This window comes from Haliotis cracherodii, unplaced genomic scaffold, assembly GCF_022045235.1.
Source record: "Haliotis cracherodii isolate W230 unplaced genomic scaffold, xgHalCrac1.p SCAF_16, whole genome shotgun sequence".
Taxonomy (NCBI): Eukaryota; Metazoa; Mollusca; class Gastropoda; order Lepetellida; family Haliotidae; genus Haliotis; species Haliotis cracherodii.
Window position 1 is genome coordinate 7,418,696 of NW_027266271.1, and position 27,503 is coordinate 7,446,198.

A 27,503-nucleotide genomic window follows, 5' to 3' on the forward strand; every position below is an offset into this window, starting at 1 on the left:
TGTTGCGGATGGAGAGCGACGCTGTCACTACGCTGTTTTAGCCATCGACTGACTTGTCACTACGCTGTTTTAGCCATCGACTGACTTGTCACTACGCACATAGACGATGAGAGGAAACAGACCAGGCTCACTGGTTGTAACTGAAACAGAGACATTTGCCTATAAAGCATATGGTCAAAAGTAAGATCTGACTGAATAACCTGAGATAATGTCACATGGAATTGTGATGTCTAGCGTTTTATATTTTACTGTAAAAAATCCTTAAATCTTTAACAAGAATGTGTTGAATATGTGTATTTATTCAATGACCAAATATGACCCCGAATGCCAAAATCTGGGACATGCTGTCATCTAAATAATGAAACCATACTTTATGCCAGCCAGCTAAGATAGCGTTGTGATATGGGGCCCAGGGCACCGTTACATTTTGTAGTAGTAATACACAAGAGAACATTTGATTTTCATTGTAATTACTACCAATGCAAAACAGTTTATAGTTGCCAGCTGAGGTTTTGTGTTCTATTTCAAACAGGAAGACAAGATATAAAATATCCCCCTAATGTGCCAGGTCAGTGTCCGGACGTTGTCCCAAATACAAGGGGAATCCAGCGCAAGTTCTACTGAAACACACTTTGCTGTCATATATGGCAGTGACATGTCTCCAGTAACTTTACCCCTAAAACTATATGATAATAAATATTATGTTTCTTGAAATATACATCTCATCTGACACCAATGCACATTTTTAGGATAATAATTTGTTCCAACCATCTATTAAAGGGGGCGGTCGGGTAGCCTACCGGTTAAAGCGTTTGCTCGTCACGCCGAAGACCTGGGTTCGATTCCCGACATGGGTAGAACGTGTGAAGCCCATTTCTGGTGTCCCCCGCCGTGATATTGCTGGCATATTGATAAAAGCCGCGTAAAACCATACTCACTCACTGTTAAAGTAAAGCCAGAAGAGAACATCTGATTTGTTGTGACCTTTATTGTATGTCAAATGTCAATGAAAAATTATTTATACAATGTATTTATCTTCACCAGAACATCAGACTTAATGACATTTCTTTTAAAACGAACAATCAGACTCTTGCTAGAAAGAAGTAAACCAAAATGTAAGGAAACCTGCCTTATTTGCAAATGCATAACCTTCTTTGCTTAAATCGACGCTTTGTATCAGAGACAACAAAAACGCCATGACTAATTATGGAAAAGACAAGGTACAAGAATCGCCTGTCTTTCAAAGCCCGCGATCGATAAGCTCAGGACGTGGATTGAAGATTTTTGACAAATCACAGTTAGGTTAGATGTTCTTGTCAGATTCAACAGAATTTGAGTGGAGAAAAACACATGGTACTAATCATTGCCAATCATGTTAGAGATTCTAACGCGTGAAAGCACAGCACGGATGGTCGGTCGGATAAATAGTGCACTTGCATGTGAGAGGAGTAGAATGTTCAAGATTTGTTGCATATTGCATGACTATGGATGCGATATGGAGCTGAAGTTTAGGACCAGCGATTGCTAGAAACATTGCAGCCATGGAGGAAACAAACCTGAGTCTCGTTAAGCCACCCAAGACCTAGGTTTTGCTATGGTATCAACGAAACATGAAAGGAATCATAGGAATCTTTTGGTTCTTCTCGTGATTTTTTTATGAGCTGTGACACACTGATGAAAATGAATATGACTGAACATACTTAACAAGAAAGAACACATATTTTAATGTTATAATGCTATTTGTAACTTGGCAAAACTGATAATCAAGGTTGAAATTAAAGTGTCAAATGTTCTTAAAGTGAAACACAACACTAGTCTATGAGAAAATGGCATCACAAGTCAGTATCTCGTGTGTGCCGTACAACGTCGATACATGGAATGGATGAGGCGGTTGATGAAGGCCATATGCACTTGAGCCCACACTCTGAGGAACGCATGACGCAGTTCAGCTGCAGTTGTCGGCCTTGGTCGGACGTCATTCAGCCGTCTTTGAATCTCGTCCCACAAGTGCTCAATGGGTTTTAAATCGGGACTGAGGGCGGGCCACCGCATTGGTCCTAAAGCCATTCTGCTGGAGGAAGTTTCTTGCTGCTCTCGCAGTGTGGGCACGGGCGTTATCATGCTGAAACACGTGGTTGCGGCGATGTGCCAAATGTGGTATGGCGTGTGGTCTCAAGACTTGATCACCGAGCTGCTGTGACACCATTGCCTATCCCTGGACGATGTTCTGGAAGACCACGGGGCCGAACCTCTGTGCAAGACCAATTCCAGCCCAAACCATGATGCTCGGACCACCCCACAAGTCTCTCTCAACAACACAAGCGTCCGAATAACGTTCCCCGCGGCGTCTCCAGACTCTCTCTCCGCCATCTGCTGTTGAGATGCAGTAACGGCTCTCGTCTGAGAAGAGGACTTTTCTCCACTGCTGGTGGCGTCAATGCGGGTGCTGTGTTGCCCACTGAAGACGGTCCCGGCGATGACGTGGTGTCAGAATGGGTCCTCGTTGTGGCCTGTGACAGTGGAGGTGTCTGCTCGTCAATAGTCGACGCACGATGTCCGCATTAATGTGTCGCTGGTGTGTCCCTATGGTCTGTCGAGCAGTTTCCACAGCAGTAACAAAGCGATCTTGAAGATGCTGTTGCACAATCGCACGATCCTGTTCAGGATCGTCGGGTGGCGACCATTGGTCTTCCACTACGTCGTCGGTCAACTGTAGTGTTGCTGGTCTGGTACCGTTGCTAGAGCCTGTATAAGGTCGTTACATGTTATGTTGACTTGCAATGCATTTGCTACTTGCCGGGCGGTTTGTCCAGCCTGCAATCGTCCCCTTCTTGGTGTCGCTGATTTCCTGTCAATCTTGGCATGTGATAGCAGTTCAAAAACGAATGAATGTCATCCGATCTGGGTTGATTTTTATAGGGCCGTGATGCGTTTGGGCGATCGGTTTTATTGTCATCTGCTTTGTTTTTTATCATCAAATTTCATTTTTCCGGACAAGGTAATGTTAAATTTTAGAAACATTGACAAAAATTTCCCAGATATTTAATGAAAACTTTTCATGCAATGTTACTTTTGGTGACGTTTCTTTTGCGGTTCAGTATAGATACAACCCTATGAGAATTTGGGAGACATTTCTTAAAAGTATAAGCAATTTTAAAAGACAAGCTGGGTTCAGAATAGTCAGAGGTCAGAACTTGAGCCTGGGAGTCCTGCTCTTGTTTGCTGTAGTGTGTTGGTGTGAGCGAGAACGAGACTTGATATTTTTTTGAGGACGCTCAACAATCGCTTCTGCAGTTATCACAGCTCCATTCACCTTGAATCTGTGAGAGGTCGTAAATAGTGGGTAACTGACCAGTGTCTTCACGAATCTTGGGAATTGTCTTTTAAAGCACAACTGCATTTACTTGTACGTGTTGAACGTCAAATCCGCAAGATCTGGAAATATAGGCTGCTGAGGTGGGAGGGAGGTCATCGTGTGTGTGTGCGTGTGTGTGTGTGTGTGTGTGGGGGGGGGGGGGGGGGGGGGGGCACAAACCCAGATTATATTAAGTAGTCGTTCCCTAACATACACATCATGAGGGGAGGTCATTATACACTTTGTCTTCAGTTGTGTTCTGTGACAAGTGTTGAATAGAAATATGTCAGGCAACGATGTCCGTCTCTTATGCTCTGTTCACTACATTACCAAGACAAGTCTGGTGACCAATAGACAAATGTAACCTCGACAATAGCTGACTATTAAAAGTGATAACATTTCCACACCATTATGCTTAATTCGAACAACATTTTGGGGCTACAACATAGTAAACTAGAATGTTGTTTCTTGAATATTTTCAGTATATATGCAAATGTCGACTCAACCTGAGAAACATTAAGATATCGATAAATTTTAAACCTCAGTTACGAACCCAAAGAGGAGTTCTGTGAAAATTAGTTATCAACTTGGGGATATTTTAAAAAAAGAAGACAACATACGTGTTTGAATGTAAATTGAAAATGTTGTACGAAATATACAAAGTATCAACCATTTCTACATCAATTGTACAATGCAGGATATAACTAAGTAAGGTGTTAACATCTACCAAATATCGGATCTGACTACTTTTTATCGGTTCCTCCACTTTTTCCATCATCTATCAAAATTTCCAACCTCGGTTTCGTTCTGTCAAACAGACATGCCCGATGGCAGCTTAGTTCGGAACTGATTGTCAATTATCTCTTAGATATTACGAAATAAGCCTCAAATATCATGATGGATCGTCAAAAAGCCATATCCTTTCTCGAACGCCGAGGAACCACGGTGCAGGGTTAGTGGCGTCGAGAGAGGATGAAAGAGACACAGATGGGCCATTACTTGTCACACGCAGATCTTCGCTGTCAAGAGCCATTGCTTGGGAGCATGTGTTAGGAAAGTATGACGCGACTATTCTATATAATGATTATCTGATTTTACACAGCTTGTTTGAGATGCACGTGTGTTGACTCGTATGGAAATTTGTTACGAAAGTGAATTGATTTTCAACGAGATTCGTATACATTAGCTTAAAATGTCTAACAATCATTTTATCAATGTTTATACTTTTTTTATGCAGTTTGGTTTCAAATGCTCTTTGCGTTCACGATCGTTTATTGATGTAGTTGCGGATGTATTTTAAAACTTGCCCGGAGCCACATTTTTCATTTATGAATAAGTCGTTATTTCTTTGTCTTTCAAATCGTCTTCATGACCATGATACTTTTTAAGAATCGATCCAACACGACAATGACGAATCCCGCAGCTCTGTGTGAATCCGCATAGTAGAGTTCAAAAAGGTCGTATGTAAATTTCAATTATATGAATTTTCAATCGCAAGCGAACCGCGTCCTTTTTTTTCAAACAGATAAAAAAATGCAATCAGAAAAATAATGAACATAAATCCATCTGAACTGCCTGACTAATGACAGTCGTAGTTAATGAGGCGATGGTACTTGTATACGTTGACATTCCTTTGAGAAAGAACATGAATGCCCTTTCAAGTTTACTTCAAGAGATCTAAATAAGACAATCAAAGTGTCTAATGACTCAAGAAAAAATAAGATGAATAGGTTATTGACCCAGGCATAATTTTGGTCAGTAATAAGTCAAGTTTGGAAATTCCTGCGCATGTTTACCATAAACGTTTTAAATGCTTTGCTTAAGGTTGAATGTTGTAATCCTGATAAAACTGCTTTTGAGCAATAATCATATGCTCTTTGAATTGATTGTGGAAAGGGCATGCTCGATTGTATCTCAAAAGTTGTAAAATGTAGACACCAAGGGCTAGAGCTGCTGAAATATTGCTCGACACTAAGGGAAAGTTAACTATTGGAAAGTGCAATACAGTCATACAGTCTGGTGGGGGGGTTGTTTTCAATCTGAGTACGGGTGCATATGTCTAAATATGAAACAGATGAATTGCTTTATTGCTATCTCAGGTGGGTAAATCAGTTGAAGGGAATTGGCTATTTGACCATCATTGAAAGATGTGTAGATCATCGATATCCCAGAAGCCTAAGTTAAACTTCTTGGCAAGATTCCCTTGCTATGACTTTACAATCCAAGCAAACATGCATATGCAATATAAGAAAAAGATCAACAAGGAGCAGACCACAATGTGTGCCCATTGGGATGCCTGCTTCTTACTCTATATAGATGTTATCTAGGAAGAAGTCGAACATCTCACACATTGCTTACATAATAAACTTCAGGTAACATTTGCTGTCATTTGCTTGAAGATAGAAATGTAACCACGTCTATTGTCACATTTAGTTACAAATGTCCTATGGACCAAGGAATGAAGTTTTCCCTTAGGTTTGTCGTGGGGGATAGTGGTGTACTCTTTGAGTTTCTGAGAATCCACATAATATTAAATCCACTTGTCTAAACTACTTTTCTGTGAATATTATATAAAACGTTAGCGCCAGAGAATAATCAGTCTCGATTGTCCTACGAAGCAGGATATATAAGCCACCACAGCGGTGAAAACTATCTGAAAATCAGTGATTACACTCAGTGTTCGCGAAAAGGGTAAGCTTGTCCTGCCCGACCGATATCAGCCACCACTCATATAATTTGCATACAAAGTATGTGTTTGTTGCCTGACACAGCAGTACTCCTGCCATGGGACAGCGGCATGCACACAGACCACATAATCAAGTGATCGATATAGTCCTTCTTTGATTTTATTAAGGATTATAGTTAATCCATGAGACATGGATTTTGTGGTAGCTTTGCTAGACTCAGCAATATATCTCTCTTTGTGCGGATCATTATGGAGCTTTGGAATCCAGCACAAACGAGGAATGGACATATCGTCGTGCACATTAGTAAAACCAAAAGTTGATAGTACTGATGCGCGTTGGATTGCAGACTTCTTTCACAGTTAACATTCTGGCCTTATATGTGTCATGATTTATATATCATTTACACCAGCTTCTTTGATTTAACACTTAATGTAGTGATGCTCACACATAATGGTTATGTTTGCCAGTGGGAACAACTACAAAACTTTCTTGTTGGACAGCCAGACTTTGGGTGACAACTGGCTGGGACAGAATGGGTTTATTCCAATTTTGGTTCCTCTTTTTCAGTTGTGCTTTCTTCCAATGATAATATCGTGCACTGTCTTTAAACCACTCTGAAAGACATTCACCACCTCCATCTTCTCTATTGGCCCCACAGGTTGGTAGCAGTATGATGAGCCTTAGTAGACACAAGTGGTGGAGTTTACATCACGAGCTGCCAAGTCCACGTTCTGCAGCACGTTTGGTTCTTGATATTTTAAATATTGTGGGAGACTAATTTTGTCTGAGAATGTTACTTAAGCTTAAGCATCAGTTCCCTTGTTTGCATTTTCTTCTGATTTATTGGAATCTGTTCTGGTTTAGCCAAACTATTCAAACTATACTTCCGAATCCATACTGTGCGCTCTTAATGTTTGTAGACCTATCCATCAGAGGCAAAAAAAAAAATCAAGGCCCAGTTTTACTGGATATTTTCCCTTGATTTATAGGAAAACATAATGTGCCATCTTCTTTGGATTGCCGGCAACAGATTCAATACATCGACGTTGGAAATTCGTTGGTTGGTTGATTATCACTGGACCTCCATTTAAGGTCGACTGCATTTGTAGGCTATTGGATGGATGGTATATTTTCTCTAATATCCTAACTTTCATGCACAGGAATGAGAGATATTTAAGCAACCTTACATGTAAGCATGCAGTAGCTAGTGATCCCCAAATGTTACTCACAATGTTAGAAACGTGGTGATGCTAATGCTTTGACAGAATACTCAGCTTTAATTACGAAACCGAAAAGATAATTAAATTATTGGAGAATTTATTGGAGGATTCAAAGGCCAGACAGACTCACAATATTTCCTCAACTCAGTATAATGCATATCATACATGGACTCAAGCAATCCCATTATGACCAGTCCTTGAGTCCTTCCTTGTGGCCTGGGGCGTTTGGACACTGTCTATCCAAATCACGTCCCGGCAGACCATCACGTTTCAATATGGCTATGATCTATGACTGGGCATAATTTGAGTTCCCCGTGGCCAGTCTCTCTGAATAAGATGGAATAAATGACCAATTGGTTATCCATTCTCTTCACGCTTCAATCAATTAGCTCATCGATCCATCGATCATCGAAGTTCATATTCCATTTACTCAATGCTCTCAAGGAACTTGTCTTTCACAGACGTTCTGAATGCATGACCTTATTTGGTTTCTATCTATTGGTATTTATCTGCAATAACACTTTTGTGCTTTGAAGTCACGGACACCCAAAGATTTATATACAGTACGAGTCAGAACCAACACATTATATACATTAATAGCCGTCTCCAAGATGCGTGTGTAACATTTAACGTGAAAGTGTAAAGTGCAATAACACCTAAAATTCACTAATACAAAATTCTCAGATATCTATTATGTTCTACAATCCCCAATACACTCGATGAGAAGCAACGTTTTCATCCACAGTTACTTAGTTTGATACTAATTTAACTGTCATGGGTTTATTTCTGTGACGAAACATGCATGACCTCTTTCACATGTATGTGTGTTGTCATGTTTAAGCTGCGTGTAACCCACTTTGCTAAACTACGCGACGTTTTGAGGTGATGTGATGTGAAATGTTCAAGATTATTGCACGTATATAGCGACGGGCGCGATGGTGTGAACCATGGTCCTCCAAAAAGTTAAAAATACGAAACGACAACAAAGTTTGTATTACTAATTAGCCAGACATTCCGATAACCTAATCAGTTGAACTATTGTGAAAATTCCCAGTATAAACCTCAAGGTGACTCAAAAATTAATCTTATACTATAAAATATCACCTGTTCTTTAAAGCGTTATTACTATGATCCCGATTTACTCAATGGGACTATGCTTGATGGATGCCATAAAGCTGCATACACATTAACACCCTTCATAATGGTAGTGTTTCAACAAATGGCTTTTGGCAACACACACAAAACTTAACCTCTTTCAGCATTGAGTGGCGACCAGCATTTATTACACTGATTGGGGTCCACAGGGCCAGACTGGTGACCGTCTTACTACCCCCAGGGGTCACATCCGGTCCATCAAAGCCAGTCAATCAGTCGTGGCCTGGCGTTATCTAGGTCTGAGGTCACGTTCATTCCTTGAATAAATCTGCCAGTCGTTCTGATGAGAGATCAATGCAGTTGACTATAATGATACGTATTGGATCTTTAAGTATGTGATAATAGTTTCTAAAGGTTACGTGTCCTTTGAGCTTGTCAAAGAAACCGTTTTCTTCATCATCATGCCAGTGATTGCATTACTGCTATTGCCATCGTCCTGTTAATTGTCAATGATAATTGCATATCATAACCTAGACATTTGACCTTCCAAATACTAATTTGAAGGCGGTTAGGAAAAAGACATTGATCACGATTGATTTGGCGGTGACAGACATATTCTTACCTAAAGTTGGGGTGACAAGACGACGCTTTGTGGAATATCTTCATCTGAAGAGTGTAATTTTCTTATTTTTTATGGAACATATATCTGCATATGATAGAATGTAAAGTATTACATTCGTTACATGGACACCCGGTGCCCTGACTGTAGCCTTACAGTGAGTCGTGAGTGTCAATACGGATATGACTACCCCCAGTGCATGTTGTGTAAAACATGTAATTGTATAGCTCGAGATACATCTTTGACCGTGACTATGCAGAGCTGCGTCCCGAGCAGTGCCAGAAATACCACTATGGTCGTTGGTTTGAATGTCAAATAAGCGCTGACAATGATACATTTCACGTTTTATATATTTTGAGCTGCAAAATCCATTCAGATGAACTTTAAAGGTTGATTTGATCAACAACGATTATATCTTTTGGACAAGTTAATTTTTCTGTTCATTTCCTTTGCCCTTTTGTAATTAACACTGCCCTTACTGAACAAGATAACCTTTGTTCTTGACGAAATAAAAAAATATTTTTTTTGGACTGACGTTACTCGGTTTGTGTCAATAAAATAATTTAGCAAGAGATACGTGATTAAGCTGAATTTGTATGTGACAGTTAGCGAGCAGTATGGCTCCATATCTTGATAGTCACAATCACAATGAAGTATCACATGTTCGAACTGTCTCTACATATCTCTTGCAATTATTAATGATGCGAATTAATCAATGGAAAGTTATCATGTTTAAGTGAGTAGAAACGTTTTAGCAATACAACAGCAGGGGCTTCACACATTGCAATATGTGGGGCTTCATGGTGGCGAGCGGATGCTTATGAAACTAGATTTAATATTTGCTATTGTGCATCCAGATCGTTCTCCAAAGTCAAAATTCTGCATAGTGTTTCATTTATTTGAATCTCCAAGACAACACTTAAACACATTTTGCGCAAAAACTCCATCCATGCATTTGGAGAAATACATATCTATACCTTTCACGGAATCCGGGCTGTGCATAGACCTTGCCCTTATCTATGTGTGTCCTTGCCTACAGCATTGCACACTTAAATTCAATCTCAGAGCCGGTCACTGTATGTCACAAGACAACGTCCATCTGGTCTGAAGTTGCCAATCAACGAGCGATGTTGTTTCTTTGCGAGGGGGTGAAATAGATTAAGAGAGCTAATATTTTCTCGATGGTTTCATACGATCTCCGCCTGTCCTCGTGTTCCCTGTCAATTTCCAATAGTGCCAATAACTTGAGGACAAGAGAACTGTGGAGGAAGAGGAGGAGAAAGATGCGGGAGATGCTTCATGGAACATGGGATGTGGAATGGACCAATGGGTGCGTGTATGAAAGGAGAACAGTTAATTGATTCCAAAAGGAAGGTCGAATCCTTACACAAATATTTGTATTCCATTGAGAATAAGCGATAAGTTCAATCTGAGCCCACTTGATTAGCGGTTTCACTTGAGGTATTAACAGTTAACGGCCTTCACGCTTACTGTATGGCTTAATGCTTAGATTCGTTTATACTTATCCACTGACAAAATGTATGTTCGCCCGGGACGTTTACAACAGCTATGAACTACAGTAAGTATATCAGGGGGAAGTGGGTCTAATTGATTACGTGGATGAATCGAAGCGAGAGAGAGAGAGAGAGATAGAGAGAGATAGAGAGAGAGAGAGAGAGAGAGTCAGAGAGAGAGAGTCAGAAAGAGAGAGACAGAGACAGAGAGGAATAGAGACATACACACAGAGAGACAGACACAGAGAGTCAGACACAGAGAGACGGAGAAAGAGAGGGCTTTAACGAACTTAGCAAATTTGTTAAGGACTGGCTGATCATTACAAGTTAAGAGAGAGAGAGAGAGACAGATGCAGATAGGGCGTCTGTAACGAACTTAGCAAGAGAGAGAGGCTTAGACTTGCCAGACATCTATGAAATCTATGAAATTCCAGTTTCGCCCACAATATATTAGCAGGTTCCACCAAGCTGATATTCTGCTCAGACATGTGAGGGCTTACCTCTCACATCAAACTGACACGCCGTGATAAAACTGGAACGCTGTTCAAAGCGGGTTTAAACCCAACTCACCAACGCAATCGCTTGCATATGTTTCTACCTCACCATTGTAAACATAATGTTACACATACGTTTCACAAAAATGTCACATGGGTTAACCCTGAAATCAGACTGGGTAATATAAATGTGATGGTAGATAGGTCGTGGTTGTTACACTTGTAGGTTACTTTTTATGTTGGGGCGTAGACTATGATCAGTACAGTCTACAATAAACTGACTACAACACAGTTAACAAATCACAGGATATCAACTGTCGGAGTTGATCACGAGCAGACAATTTGCGTCTGCGATATGTAATCCGTGAATTATAGAGGGTGTTTCAGTATCAAGATCTACGTGATGAAGCCTTCAAATTACTTCCATGTCCATCACATTTTTAAAACTTTATAAATGTGAGATTTGAAACTTCTAACCGCGCATGTTTCAACAAAAACAACTTGCACTTACATTCCATCTTCCTGAACATCAAAATTAGCCATCAATGTACTCAATGCTCTCCATGAAACAAAAACCAAACAGGGATTTTACTCTGAGGGGCATTGCTAAAGCAAAGAAATTGCAAATTGAAATTTGCTTTGATGTATTAAAATTTAGTTTCTTTTCCCTAAATGGTGGCAGATAAAATTGGGTATCTTAATGTTAATTCACATTCAAACAAATCAGATACCAGTTCTTAAATGTCGGACGGATAAAGCTCATTTGACGGCATGGATAAAACCTTTCAGTTAAGTTGCATGCGTATCTTGAGTGTTGATAGTTCCAGATCAAGAATTGCTGTGCATGCTTCAAAGCTTTGAGTTCTTGGGAGAAACAAGGGGGTTTCAGCTTGATATCGGTGTTTCAAAGATGCATTCTGGACCTTGAGGTCATTTGTAGTTGGATGACCCTCAAGTCGAGATGAAGTTATTTATGTCAGTTAATTATCGGATATAGTATTGACGTCACTGCATACTAAATGTAGGGGATTTCATAAAAAAAGATTGTATAATAGTTTCATTCACATTGAAATACTGATGAAAAACGAAATCATAGCTTTTATTTATCTAATTTGTCATGTTTTAAATACAGTTGACCAACATCTTGCAAAAAGTATATTAACCTTTACCTGATTCATGTAAATCATTGACCTCTGACACATACGAATAACAGAATGCAGTATTCCAAGGACATATCCAACCACCCATAGCCTAGTGATAGATATGTGTCGGACGGGTTGTGGTATTACCTGAATTATTAATAAATAATGTGGCACAGTAATTGTCTCAGCTGCCAATTTCAGCGACAAACAATTTGCTCTGCGGTTGACAGACAACTCGAACGGATCTCTCTCGTCTTCAAGGACTCGCGAGACTTGGCCTAAGGGACTAACGACGAGGATGTACTAAGCCATACCTTTAAACTTAAGGGTGACATGAGGCATAGCGTGTTGATGGATCAGTACCATATACTGAAGGTCAGTTGGAATCAGAACAGGCGCCTGCCCCGTAGGCAAGATGGCCGAAGTGTGGATAGTGTTTGGGGAGATACCCCCAGCACCGTGTTTGTGATAAATAGAGGTAATTGAACGCTTGTCTATTCACAGCTCAGGGCCCATTTCCCGGTTACAACACGATCAGTTATTACTGCGATCCAATTACGATGATGTTTTGCAGTTTTGATGAAAAGATAATGTGCCAAATGTAAAAATAATATGCAACTTGTACAAATACATGTAACAGACCCATTTCTAAACGATGTAACAACAAAAAACGACGATGCGTTAATTTGATAAGGAAACAACAATCAGATGGGTTAAAAATCTGAAGTTTCTTGGATGTTACCGAATTCAATTTTCCACTTGAGAAAAGACCAGATGCATCGTGCCTTACTACCGTCACTGCTCGCTTACCAGTCGTTAATAAGTTCTCACTAAATGATGATCGACAACATGCCGACTAAGGAGTGAAAAGGATTTGTCGTGAGTCGTTATCCTATGGGAGCAATTATGTTAGTGTCTAATCTTGGCTTAGATTACACTGGTTGGGGTCTGATTCATTTGTTAATCACACCCCAGATAGTTCAGAATACACATTCTGAAACTGAAACATCACTCTGACCAAAGGTGAAAGTAAAATCAACAGTACAGGTAATTATGCCCCGAAAGAGGAATAGAATATTATCTTTGTGACCAAATAATATCACCAGACAGCGGACATACCATTTGTCAAACATGCAAACATTGTATGTCTGCAAAGCTCATTAAATCACATAACATACGGTGAATGTCAAGGCCTTTCTTTTCCTCTTCACATCTTCATGTCCAATGTGAAATATAAGATAGGAAGTTTTTTTCATTTGGATCAAAGATATTTCTCTTGGCACAATGTCACTAATACATATGCTATATTACATGGCTTTCATACTTTGCAATCGCACATATGTCTATAAAACTTTAGCATTGCAATCAAATCCCTAGTCTTTGTGCTTCCACAAAAAGACCACAGATTAAATCTCATTTGAGCAATGGAATTCCTGTTCCCAACCATCCCATCGTCGCTAAGGGACGCGGAGACGTGATGAAACACCTTCAACGAAGTTACACTCTGAAACGCAGTCGCAGTGGAAACCCTCCGTTCCATCAATGTCGTTACACAAATGTTCGCTTACGATGCTCAATATCCAGCCTTAAAAGAGACCATGCAGGGATATGGTCCTCTTGGGGATGTGTTAGTGCTCTGGCAGGGTATTAATGGCATTTCAGAGCTTTAAGGAAGGTTTGAAAAAAACAATTCAGAAGCCCAAAGAAACGGGAATTCATCGTAAGGAAGAAGTAAGTGACAAGGTTCAATTTGGGTAAATAGGATTATTTAAAACGGGATCAGTACAGAGTGCTGCTTCATTAAACGCTAAAGAACTTTGAATGTATGATCTTAACGTTTAATATTGTCTTTATATTAATAAGTAGATCTTAACATGATTAATATAGGCTCATACTCATGCATATAATGGTATTCAAATCATGATAAGAAAATAAGAATTACCAGGCACTCTCACTCGTATTCATAGCAGAGCCCTACAAGCCACTTCCATCACTGTATTCACATACGCAGCAAATCCTATACTGCTGACCTGTTGAAATGAAGAAATTCATGTTTCATGCTCTGCCCTAAGGACACAGAAGCACATCCCTCTGATAGGAACACGGTGCTAGTTACTGCGCTACATCAGATTCATACCGATAGAAAATGCAATTTGCACATCAAGGTCGTGTGTAAGGAACCAATGGCAAAATTCAGAGCATTTCTTAAGCTCTTCAATTCCATCAGTGTAAGGTATAGTGGTAAGGGAACATCACATTGTATTCATCACGAGACACTACATGGAATCCCTTGGTGCCAGGGGTTGTGAACAGACTGAATGCAAGTACATTTTGTGAAAGCTATACAATTTGGATCGTGCCAGAGAGCTTTACTCTTGAAATGTAAAGATTACGATTCGGTTCCCGGTTCGTGTCATGAGGTTGCATGCGATGTTACTAATGGAATTGTTCTATAAGATTTCGTAATATATCAAATGTTCCACCACAAATGAAATAATGTAAAAAAACAACTAGACCATAATGAACATATAAGGAATATAGTACCTATGTGTAATCAGACGATGATTGTGGCGTAGGTTTCGGCCCTCGGATGGTAGCTCAGGATTGAGACGAACGACAAAACTCAGGGGTGAAGTTTAAGACGACAGCAGCCATGTTTATTGCTGCAGGGTGGAATAGGTCGAAAAGGTACATGTTAATAATAACGTGACAGAACGCACACCGGGACCAGTGGCCATTGTTCCCGGGAGCGGAGACCCGCTCTGTCACTTACACGAGTCGTTGATCTGCCTGTCTCCCTGACTGACCATACCAGTCAGGTTTTATAGATAGAAGTATCAGGCATGGTCATTGTCCCACGTGTATGTATATACGTAAGATCCAGCGACGTAAGGAGGTGTTAATTGACATTAATAGATAGCGCAGGAGATTATGATAAGAGGGGATACGCCGAATGTTTGCTGAATATACTAAACAGACAGAGGGCATAGAATTTCGGTGCACTTGAAAACATATTGAACCAATGACTTATTTAGATAAATGAAATTTTAAATAAAAGTATTGAAATGTTTTGCACTATTTTGAATAAAAGTATATGAAATGATTTGCACTATAACAATTGTATGGCAGAGAAAGAATACCAAGTGCAAAGTGACAGATAATATTATTCACATACTGTGGTTATAGCTACAATATTGCTGACAACGGCATCACACACCCAGTGACCATCCGCCCCATGTACATACAACCTCAGTTATGCTTAAACTACATAAACATACAATTTCGTACGTGCTTAATATTTAAATCTAACCATAGAGTTGTCATTTACCAATCTCATGCTTCAAATATTCCACAACATAATGAATGGCAACAACCAACATCTATATGTGATTAATCGAACCTGTTGAAGCGAAAGTGTTCGAAAGCTATAGATTGCAAAAGAACGGTTAGTATGGATTGGACTGATCCTGTTTTTCCCACTAATGTACAAAACCAAAGCCACTAATGCTGTTGTCAGGAAACTTAAAAGCTCTTGTTCTTCTTCATTTAACCCAATACATCACTTGAGAGTAGCGAATTCTTAGAACCCAAAACATAATGCACAATTTGGTTATCTTGCTAAAGAAATACTTTACACGTCGTTGTGTTAGGCTAACAATGTTGAAAGTAATCCTGAATGCTTTTAAGACCAAAAACCCCAACAGCCAAATATGATAATTCACTTTGTTCAAATAGACATATATGTCCAGGCTCTGAAAAATATCAAGTTCCCTCACAAGACGTGATTTTATAAAAGTAAATAGGTTAAGCCGTCCATTACAATATATTTAACTCAGTGATAGCTGAAACTCATTTTTCTTAGATTATTGGATTACAAAGGGCACAAGAAATGTTGACTGCACATGATATGTTTCTGCAATAGTTTTCTTCAGCACTGGATTCCACGTGAATAGTGACCTGTTTGAAGAACATATGCAGCTGCTTGGTTCTCAACGATCAATGTACTAAACAGGTAGTGAAAGCGTGGACTGTACATTTCTTTAGAGTGAATGAGTATGGTTGTACGCCGCTTTTAGCAATATTCCAGCAATATCACGACGGGGGACACCAATATGGGCTTCACACATTGTACCCATGTCGGGAATCAAACCCGGGACTTCGGCGTGACGAGCGAACGCTTTAACCACTAGGCTACCCTACCGCCCCAATTTCATTAGATGTAAAGAGAAGGTTTGTATTTTCTTTCTTATTTGATCGCCGCAACATATTTAACACACATAAACTAAAATAGATGTGGAAATACAAAAATAATCAGTACAGGGATTGAAATAATACGATTCAAACTATCTGCTGAATTGCCTTGTGTGATATCATTGTTTGGTTACTTAGCATTTGTTTGGTAATGCTCAACATTTTCTAGTATATCGTTGTTTGGTCGATTGGCTTTTATTGAGTAATGCTCAACCGTTTCAACCGATATCATTGTTTGATTCCTTGGCTCTTATTCAGTACGGGTCAAACGTGTTATGTGATGTCATTGTTTGGTTGAATGACTTTTGTTTTGTACTGCTCAAACGTGTTATATGATATCATTGTTTTGCTTGCTTGGTTATGCTTTGGAACCTCTCAGTCGTTGTTACTTAACTTTTGTTTGGTACTGCCCAGTCGCATTATGTGATATCTTCAATTGACGTCTTGGAGACAGTGCTCATCTGGTCATCTCATCCGCCAACTAGTTGTATGGATTAGTATAGATTTTAATGTCCATGCGTTTTATGTCATATCTTTCCTTGATTTCTTGGGGAAACAAGCAATCATATGATTGCTTTGATTGACTATACTCATCCATTTCACGAATTTACTTGGTTGACTGGTCAGAGTGTATTCGTATGATGCGATGTCATCACATGACTGCTTTGTATAGCCCTGGTGATCATGCCATATCACATTGTTGGTTTGGTGGACCACGTCAGTCCCTTCCATGAAATGTCATCATTTGATTACTTTGGTTTCGTTGATATGTTCAAACGTTTCATGTAAAGACTCGTTTAGGTTTGATCAAATGGTCAAATATGATCGCTGCATTATCTGCATTCGCTGTGCTCAACCAGTTAGTGTGATATCACCACTCGGTTGTTTAATGTGGCTATGCGCAACCAGGAAATCGCTGTACGACTTGCGCTTGTTTATACTCTCTCAATTTTTGTTATACCATACTTTGATTACTTAAATGAAGCTGTGATTATCCGTTTTGATGTGGTGGAATCCTGACTCGGTAAGTCACGTTAAATTATCATTAAACAGAGTTGAATATTGAATGAACAAACTTACATCAGTGACAAAGTTACAATCATTATCATCAGATGTGGTTGCCCACGATTATGTCCTATCAAAAATAATGCATTTAATTTACATGGCTGGAAATCGAAAACGCCATATGTTCATAAACTCAAAGGGATAGAAAGAGTAAATATTCTTTTGTACACCAATACGGTTTAACTGAGAGTATTGGGTGCTACTTAAAATTATGGGCGTAATTGTGAATGATCTCAATCCCTGACATCGATGGGAAATTGATAGGGTAAATAATGGAACGGGTAAATAACACGACTCTGATGAATGCCATGCTAATTCCGGCACTTGTAACAGAGGTCGATTTAATCAACAGCCATGGGATTCCAAGCAGTTTCAGAAAGGCCACATTCAGAATATATTTGGTTACTGAAATGCGAAGAAATGAGTTCTCCTCCTCTTGTTTGTTTGACGGTTAGATTAAACCTGAAACTGTATTGCTTGACAACAATGATAAAGCTCCAGACACTTAACCACCAACCACACTTGGACCACAGCGTGATCACTCGACCACAGGCACATAGGTCGTCAAAACTGGAGATTTATTCATTATCAAAGACAGCATTATAAAAGTGTTCGACAAACATATGGGAAATGCATCATTTGTAGCTAGGGAATTGTCTTGTTGTCACAAAGTCTGTATCAATTCATGTGATGGGATGGAGAAATCAAACGAATTACTTGTATGTCTTCATGTGTTATTCCGGTGTTTCGTGTAGGCTCTCATGTACAATGAGTTAAGGCTTTTGTCATATCAACAATAGTTTCTCCCTATCCAAATGACACCAAATATGTACAATTTGGCTTCCAGTTTCTTGAATAGCTGATACAATCATTGTAGGTTTATGTATTTCTATTGTTTCACTGTATTCCGTGTAGTCCGTGTTGTAGAGATAAATATATGGATACCCAAAACGATATGACGTGTTGGTCTCCCATTAAAAAACTAAAACAACACCCTATTGTATACTGCAGTTCTGTGCCGAGCCTATCCAGACGGTACACTGCTCAGTATTATGTAGCTGTGATGTGCGGGTAATCGCCTTAAATATAGACGACTCGAGAGGTACATATCCAAGTCAGTTACAAATGACGAGCTGACGATTGGTATGCTTGACACGGGAAAAGCCGCAAACCCTCGCCCCCAACGCACCTGAACTTTCATTCAGCGGAAACCCGCTAATCCGGGCGGTACCGTTCCCAGTGAAATGGTCCAGTTTAGTCTGGATTAACGAGTCGTTGCATATATATTCGAACAGCTTGGTTTCCACATAAACCTGACCATCGGGGTTTCACTGTATATCATAGACACGAACCAGGGGGAACAGTACCAGGTGTGTGAGCCAGTATAGTTTCCAGGACATTGGTCATGCAGAAGAAGTAGCGCAGTGCCACACCACGGGATAGCCTCCTGATGCCATCTCCGGCTTCAGCTAAACACAAGTACCATGGATTGATGCACGTGCTTTCCCTGATATGCTTCGACGATGGAACCTTTCCCACATTCTTTACCTGAAACAAGTCAACTATACCCGAGATGTATTGGTTGAGTGAATGTGATTTGACGCCGCTGTCAGAAATCAACCATGAAAGCATCATAGTGAAATATAGTTCATAATAATATCAGTGAAAAAAAATACGTTTTCTCTTTGTCGATTGAAGGGAGTTGGCTAGCCTTGTGGTTAAAAAGTTCGCCAATAACCAGTTCGATTCCCCTCATGGTGAAATATGTGTTAGTGTGTTGTTTTGCATGATTGAAAGAGAGGAACTATTTACCTCTCCGTAACGTAAAGGTGGCATTTCATAGGTAAACCGTTGTAAATGTGTACAGACAGTGGGGAGAATCAGAGGATATGTATTATATGAACACAGGCTACTGTATGTTTCCTGTGCATAGCCACTGTTAAGAAATAGGGTGACGTTAAACAACGCCGGCGGCAGAGAGTACTTGGATGGGTGACCGCGCTCTGAACGCTTGACTGCTGAGAATTTAGGAAGTCGGTCCTGTGCCACGCATAATCATATATTATATAACGCGTTCTGGAGGCTAAATGGCAGCTTGGTTTGTATACTTCCCAGGGAGCTACGAATGAGTAGACACCAGTCCATTGACAGGGGTAATAATTCTGTAGCACCATATATACACTTGACGGGTTGCACAAGCCGCTGTACACTTGCAATTGGTTGTTGAAACTCTAAAGCCACTGTGACTAAATGTTTTAACAGTTCAGACACATCTTTACCAGTTACTTTGTACATCCATAACATTCCTGGAATCAAATATCAGCCGATGCCTTACTCGTTCATTATACACGCTTACCATGAACTATATAACTGGCTTTGTATTGGTTGGGCGTTGAATTAATAATGAAAGGAAATGTCATCCTTTGGGACACAGCATCTGAAATGAGGTCATCTGCAGAGACGTACTGAACGCTGTCCTGTACAGAGTGTTTAAAGGAACATATGTGTTGAAACTACGGATATTAATAGAGAATGCATATTCCATTTGTGGAACATTGGTGTACAGAAATGATCATCTGAAGCAAGACATTTCCCCCGAAGGCTTAATAATTACAGGATGCCACTTGTTACATAATTCAAGACATTTCGGTTAAAAGCATTCGTAAATATATCCCTTGAAATCACTCAAAGGACAATTTGATGCCTCGTTTTAACGTAATCAGCCAAAACAGGATCAAATGGTAGCAAAAAAGGCAATTGCCCTGTTTCCCTACCGTGTCACTGTTAATGGTTCTATCTCAAGTGCACTCCGCGATCGTCAGTAGTGATCAGGTCAGCAGGGTAGCGCTCTCTCAGCTGGTGACTGACCACTACTAATTAAACCATTGCCAAGACTGTATACATGACTACAAATCTAGTCCACCAAGACACCCCGCATCCGGTCAGTTTGTCCGGAGAGACACCAGGAGTAGTTTGTGCAGAACAAATAACCAGACTTTGTACATACCGTTAAAAACTGCGCAGGCCATTGAGCGCATACTTCTAGTTATTAAGAGAATGTATGCCCGGCATTGATTTACAAACAGCTCGAATCGTCCGTTTCTGCTGCTGTACTATATTGAATGCGTTTTACGGCAGGTGGCACCATATTTTGTGATGAGCAGTTTATTATAAAGCAAAGTGTAGAGTCCATTGCGTTTGTGGTCAGCCGTTAACAATAGCTGCTTCCTTGACCATTCCAGTCCTCCGGAGGAAGTAGGTCGATAAGGCCAGTTTTTGAGAGTCGTTCTCTGATTCTACGTTGACTGATTATAACTCCTACATCTGCTCTGCCAACAGATTAGCTACAGACACACAGCGTCTGCTACCGTTACAACATTGTATTGCCGCAGGAGGCTTCCGAGGTTCATTGAGAACTTTTTTTCCGTCGTTCTCTCAGTTCGACATATGACCGTGTTTACTCGGAAGCTGTAAAAGCGCATTCGATAAGGATTTACGGGAACTGGAATTGTTGGAGTGTTGCTTGAATATTTCCTATTTGAAATTAGGCTGTGATCAAAGAGAGGATTATCAACGTGGTGATTTCCCGCCTTGGCACAAGCAGCAGACGACACATTCAGCAGCAGACGATTTTCGTTACAAGCAGGCGATAGAAATGGCAACACGTGAGATTCTTAATAAGAAAGGTAGGGAACTTGGTTACACAATATACAGATATGCACAGTTCACGTGCATGTTTAAATACCCGTTACCTCACAAGATATTCAGTATCATACCTGGACTTACTATAACAACATTTCTGCTTTCTATATGTTTCTTATATTGTTTTACATGTGTACAGTGGAATAAAGATTCCAATGATGGATGTAACACGCGTATCCCCTACAGAAGATGAGTTTAATAAATGCACGCATACAAACTCAGATAGGATGCAAAACACATGTTGAACATGCACGCTTCACTGTTGAAATGTGTTGAAGGTATGTGACACAGCTGAGGTATAAAGAGGGACAGTACATTCGGATGTTATTCAAAAGTTGCCCATCGTACATCTGTAATATTTACATATGTGATCAGTTCACTGACAAAAATGGTGACCCAGAGCTCACAGCAACACAATCGTCACAGCAACTTTACAACCCGTTATTATAGAGTTATCGCCTAACCATCATAACCTGTCTACACACAGCTGGCGAATCGTGACGCCACAGCCTAATAAACTAGTTTGCTATCTGGCCCGAACCTTTAGACTTCGATTCGTATAGATATTGCCCATAATCTACACAACACAATACAATAATAGTGGGACACCGAAAGGTGGTGACATGTATTTCCTATAATGCATGTAGATGATTAAAAATGAATTGATTTTTTTTCTGTAATCAGAGGTCTTTGACAATTATGAATAATGGACGCTATAGTCGTGCTACGATGTTTTTGGTCCTAAGATAGGACTGAGTTTAACTGGCTGCAGCGATATATACTAATGAGCAATACGTTTATATGTATGTTTTTTTTATTTTTGTTCTACTCGTTGATCATATAATCTCATAGTATTAAAATACCGTACATTTTAGGTTGCTCATATTACACGTAACTAATGGAATGTAGTATGCCTTCCTTCCAAATGTAAACGGTGAAACGAGGTCATGAAACGGGTGAGCTAGGGATTAACGCTTCCATTATTCAACCATGTGACTGATATATAATATATCTTACACACACACACACATACACACGCACGCACGCACGCACGCACACACACACATACATACATGTGTGTGTGTGTGTGTGTGCCATATTCTTGAACGAAGTCGTAAGAGGTTCCTATGTACATGTGACATACAATGGTTCTGACATTTCTGTCTAATGGAACTGGCTAAAAGTCATCGTATCCAAATTGTGTGGATCTATGCTCATGATAACAATCACTGTTTTGTCTGGTCCACACTCGATTATTTACAGACCGCCGTCAAATAGCTGGAATATTGCTGAATACGGTTTAAACAAACAAAACAATTATACGTTCGGTATGACCTCATAGTTCGTATGGACATGTCCCTCTGATATAAAGATCTCACAGAATACTTGTTGTTTTACGTTTGTTGCTGGACGCCGCACTCAGAATTATTCTAGCCTTGTTACGAGAGTTGTAAACAACCGAGTGTGCACCAGACTATCCAGTGGTCGTTACTATGAGCAACGTCCACGCCGTCAGCGTACGACCACAGGTAATGCACCAAGTCACCGAGCCAGACCACCGGGGCTATTTGTCCATTTGGTTATCCTTACAACCAGCATGGCTTACTGGATACCTATTCTAACTGGATTCATCACGTTAGCCTAAATGAAATGTTTATTTGTTTGTGTGTTGCTGAACGCTGCACTCAGCAATATTTCAGCTATACGAGGGTGGTCTGTAAATAATTGTGTCTCGAAGTCTCAAACAAGTGATTGATATCATGAGTTATTGAATTGAGTAGATGGTCTTTGAAACTCACTATTCTGTTACATTCCAATCATTATCAGCGTAATCCACTGATATATGGTGAGTTATTCATTTTGCTCTTCATGTTTAACACATCATGTCTTGTCCTGGACTATACGTCGCTGCTCACACTGTCAGCCATTGCTGGTGACCATGCTGAGGTCCGTAACATTGTTATCGATATGAGTGGCACGGATCATTCAGGGAATCTCATGCCTTACAATATACAAAGTTCAATTATCAAACAAACACATTGCACATGAACCCATGTGTCATTGATTAGTCGTAATCGATGGCTAAAACAAAGCGAATGTGAATCTGGTTAAAACATAGCAATTTCCGAATCCATTGCGTGCAGGTTTTGAAAATATTAAATGGATGATAAATCGACTCTCACATGGGTTGCAATAGGAATGGCGTTTGTATAACACAGAGGAAATGTATTAGGCTATGATGCCTTGGGTGTTTTTGTTTTTATTATATGAAAACATGCACGGTAATAGTTAGGGCCATCTCTACCCACAGACAAAGGGTGAGTTTGCTTAAATATGCACTTTTCAATTTAAGTTTTTGTACAACTGCCATATATTGAACGGTATCAAAGTATTTATTGAGGAACTAATCTCTTTTGTAAAGCAAATGGGAAGATTGTTAAACCTTTTTTGAGGGTCATCTATGTCTGTCGACATATTTCAGCATCAAACTAAATGACTGTTGATAGTATTGTGACATTTTGACATCGCAAGACTCCACACCTGTTAAGGATAAACTTCAAGAGGTCAACATTGTTACCCCGATCAAAGAGCTAGTGTCCATACCAGCAGCTTTTTCGTCTCCAAGAGGAGTATACAACATATTCTCGAGTACCCATCCTCTGCCGGGCTACACGAACACATTTCGAATAATGTCACTGACCTAACTACACATGTTATAGCCTGTGTTTCAATGTCGAATGAGAACAATGAGAACACAAGTTCTAGAAGTTTTCAGGTGTCAAATTGACGAGTGGTCACCACTCGTGATAGTCAGCTGAACTCATCCCTATTTGTGATCTTTGCACTACACACACAAAGTACAATGCGTATATTAGGAATTAGAAGCTTTTTCTACGAACGAGCGATGGTAAGCAACGGGTGTCCAGGAACCCAGGTAATAGCAAGAGTAGATGGTAGCTTAGATGACCATTAGTGTAGAATCCCTGCAAGACAAGTTCAAGAAATGCCCGCATTTTGACCGGCTGAGTATTGACAGAAATTAAAACAATGGTTGTAAAGTCCAGTTTCGTTGCAACGTTCAACAAAACATGATAGTTTAAAAGACACCAGTCGAGGAAATGAAAGAAAACTATTTGAGTAAAAGTTTAGATTTTAGATAAGGCATAATGTCAACGGAGCACACAGGAGGAAATCTTTAAGGAATCTATTGTAACTAATGAAACATTAATGCTCTTGCCCTTAGGTAGATTTGTGAAACATCAATAACCCTATAAATATTTACTAATCGTACAGGAATGTAAGAAGAATACACTTTAGACCTTCAATCACCACATGTACACACAGCTGGAAGGTCTGTTCACGTTAGGAACTCTGTGAACACGGCATGACTTTGTGAGGCACTGTAACACTCCAACGATCCCTTTGCTGAGTGCTGGTTGATACCTTTAGATATAGTCCACACATCGGCGACCCTTTATTACGACATCAATAGTACAGATCCATCTGTACCTTGAGAACATGGAGCGTTATTGATATGGTTAAATAAACTGTATTAATAATACTTTTCGTCATACTTAATAACAACACAAAACAAAGTTCCGGGTTTAAAACTACCAGTAGACATAGGTAAGTGTGTCTACATAACGAGAAAGGATTTTATTGTTAAGGTGCGATGTTAAATACAAGGAATGCCAATATAACGCTGCCATACCAATACTATAGAATGTCAAATGACAATGAGATACCAATATTACAGAATGTCAAGTGACAATGAGATACCAATATTACAGAATGTCAAATGACAATGAGATACCAATACTATAGAATGTCAAATGACAATGAGATACCAGTATTACAGAAAGTCAAATGACAATGTGATACCAATATTACAGAATGTCAAATGTATATCGTTCTTGTTTGGTTGTAGAAAAACGGTAATATGTCCCACTGCTGTTCAGTGAGGCTTGCTCCGTGATAGACTGAGTATTTTCGTGTGCGTTTCACACACATAAGCCAACGTCCCCTATATTAAATATGTACACATGTACAGATGACATACACACTGATTTCTTTCAAGCAGACAAAGACGTAAGTCACTGATAGGTATATCGTTAAAAATACTATGAAGTGATTATCATAAAAGAAAAGCATTGTAATTTGAAGTACTAGTTTTTGTGGATAATTCGCGCACCTTGGTATTTCACATCCAGTAAAAACGTATAAGTATCTCTTTATACCATTCGGGGGCAAGGGTGGCCCAGTCGTCAAACTCACTCACTCACTTTATACTATTCAGGAGATCAACATTTATGCACTCTCAGGGGAAGATATGATGTCATTCTCGAATGCAATGACATCATATGCTTCCGTGACAACTGAACCCGCTGGTTTAGTTGAATGTGGAGACAAAACTAACCATACCTAAGCTGCTCTGATAACTGGTGAATATTTATTAAACCAAACATTAAATCAATGTGGTGTCCGTTACGCCAAGCCGAATGGCAGGAATTTACAAGTTTTGGATTGGGGCAAAACAATTCTTATCAAGAAACGTACTGATAAGTAACAAGTATAACTCCACTCCCATTTACTTTAAAATTATGTACGTATAAAATGAAAAATCATTCAATACTATTACTTTCATACATTACTATACCAAGAACATTATTTTCTCGTTGCATTGATGCTGCTGATGTGTAGTCATCCTCAGCGGCATCCCTGTTTAAAATGACCTTGATGATGAGGAATGATTAACGACCTTGCAACAGAAATAACGTTCCCGCTGAAGTCGCCAACTGTCCAGCTATATGACTTCATTATTGATCATGCTGATGGTAGATATACCATTATCTCCTCCGCTCGTTGGTTAAGGACAATCATTGTTATCTCTCGTTTAGGAACCATAGAACTGTCATTGAATAATTTATATCCAATTTGCACGTGAAATGTACTGAAATGTGTACTAACGCTGATAATTACTTTGAAAATGTACACTGATGAACTTGTCCAAGACTACGGATCATTGCAATCAACTCTATCTGTAATATACTACACTGTTCAGTAAGGCGTCCTGTCATAATTTATTTCTTAATCAGTCACTAATCAGTCGACCGTACAAATCGCAAACGTAGAACATTTTTTCAGTTTTAATGTATTTTTAATTAACACTCCTGTCACAAATCACAAAAACAGAAATAAAAAACAGCGAATTTGATTTTTTCATACATTTTGCGTATAGTTTACACACAAAATACAAAAATGTTTGACGGGTCTAATCTTCCTTTTGATCTATATGTCGACCACAACATTAGGTTTTGGAGAAAAAACTCAATAAACTAAATCATAAGAAAGAAAACATAAGTTAAGATTAACGACGCTCTCGAGGTATTTTTAGGCATGTAAAATTGTGACTTCATTTGTTTGTAATATTTAGTATGATATGATAGAGATTTTAGTAGCTGGCGTAATGTATTGGTACTAACCATGTGATGAGCTATCCCGAGTAGAAGGGAAGGTCCCTCACACGTGTTCTGTGTTTACTGCGATGTGAACGCATTTGTGATGCTGGTAGGGTAATAGTCCCTAATGTGATGTTTAAGATCGTCTCTGTGTATTTATCGCAATAGTTATGAAGATGATCATACGTGACAGGGGTTCAAGACGGAACATAGGTATTGATGGGGCACGGTGTTGGACATGATACAAGTGTAAAAGATTAATGGAGGTTGTGTTATGAGTTGTTTTGCAAGCCGCGTGCGCGAGATTTATAGTACATAAATGTGGGCTTGTACACTACGATACCAACTGTCGTAGGGTGTAAATTCGATGAGTGTAGAAGCGAGGTGAAAGGGCTTTACACAAGGAAACTGAATGTCGAGGTGTGTACGCGAACGTTGAGCAAATAAAGTCCCTTATGTCCAGCTGTTGACACGTGTAACGAAGTTATCATTCGATTACACACATGAAGCCGTGTCATTTCTGTCAATAGTCTCTGTACAGTAAGAGCGAGTGAGTGAGAATAGGTTTACGCCGATTTGAACAATATTCTAGAAATATCACACCAGAAATGGGCTTGACATTTTGTACCCATGTGGGGAATCGAACCCGGGTCTTCGGTGTCACGAGCGATCGAGCAGACATATAGTCATCGTGATCGAGTGATAAGATATATCCGATATTAATAGCAAAAGTAACTTAAGTAAATATTTAGGCAGTGAAGTTTGTATATTAACGGAACTTTCTCAAGTTTCCCCAAATCGTGTCTCTCTAGTTATAGGATAAGATTGTATATTCCGTCAACGCCCATGTCTCCAGACAAATCGAACTTGGCGTTAACTTTTAATGAAGAAAAAACCACC

At 39.6% G+C, this 27,503-nt stretch overlaps 1 protein-coding gene across 1 annotated transcript in view; it reads left to right on the top strand.

Annotated features, from left to right (window-relative positions):
- Window positions 1-20,944: 20,944 nt before the first annotated feature.
- LOC139463782 (dual specificity calcium/calmodulin-dependent 3',5'-cyclic nucleotide phosphodiesterase 1A-like) overlaps window positions 20,945-27,503 on the top strand; it is a 497,801-nt gene continuing 491,242 nt past the window's right edge. Inside the window, exon 1 of the mRNA XM_071245091.1 lies at window positions 20,945-21,128. Within this exon, the coding sequence (XP_071101192.1) occupies window positions 21,098-21,128 (31 nt within the window). The 5' untranslated portion in view covers window positions 20,945-21,097. The remainder of the gene's footprint in view (window positions 21,129-27,503) is intronic.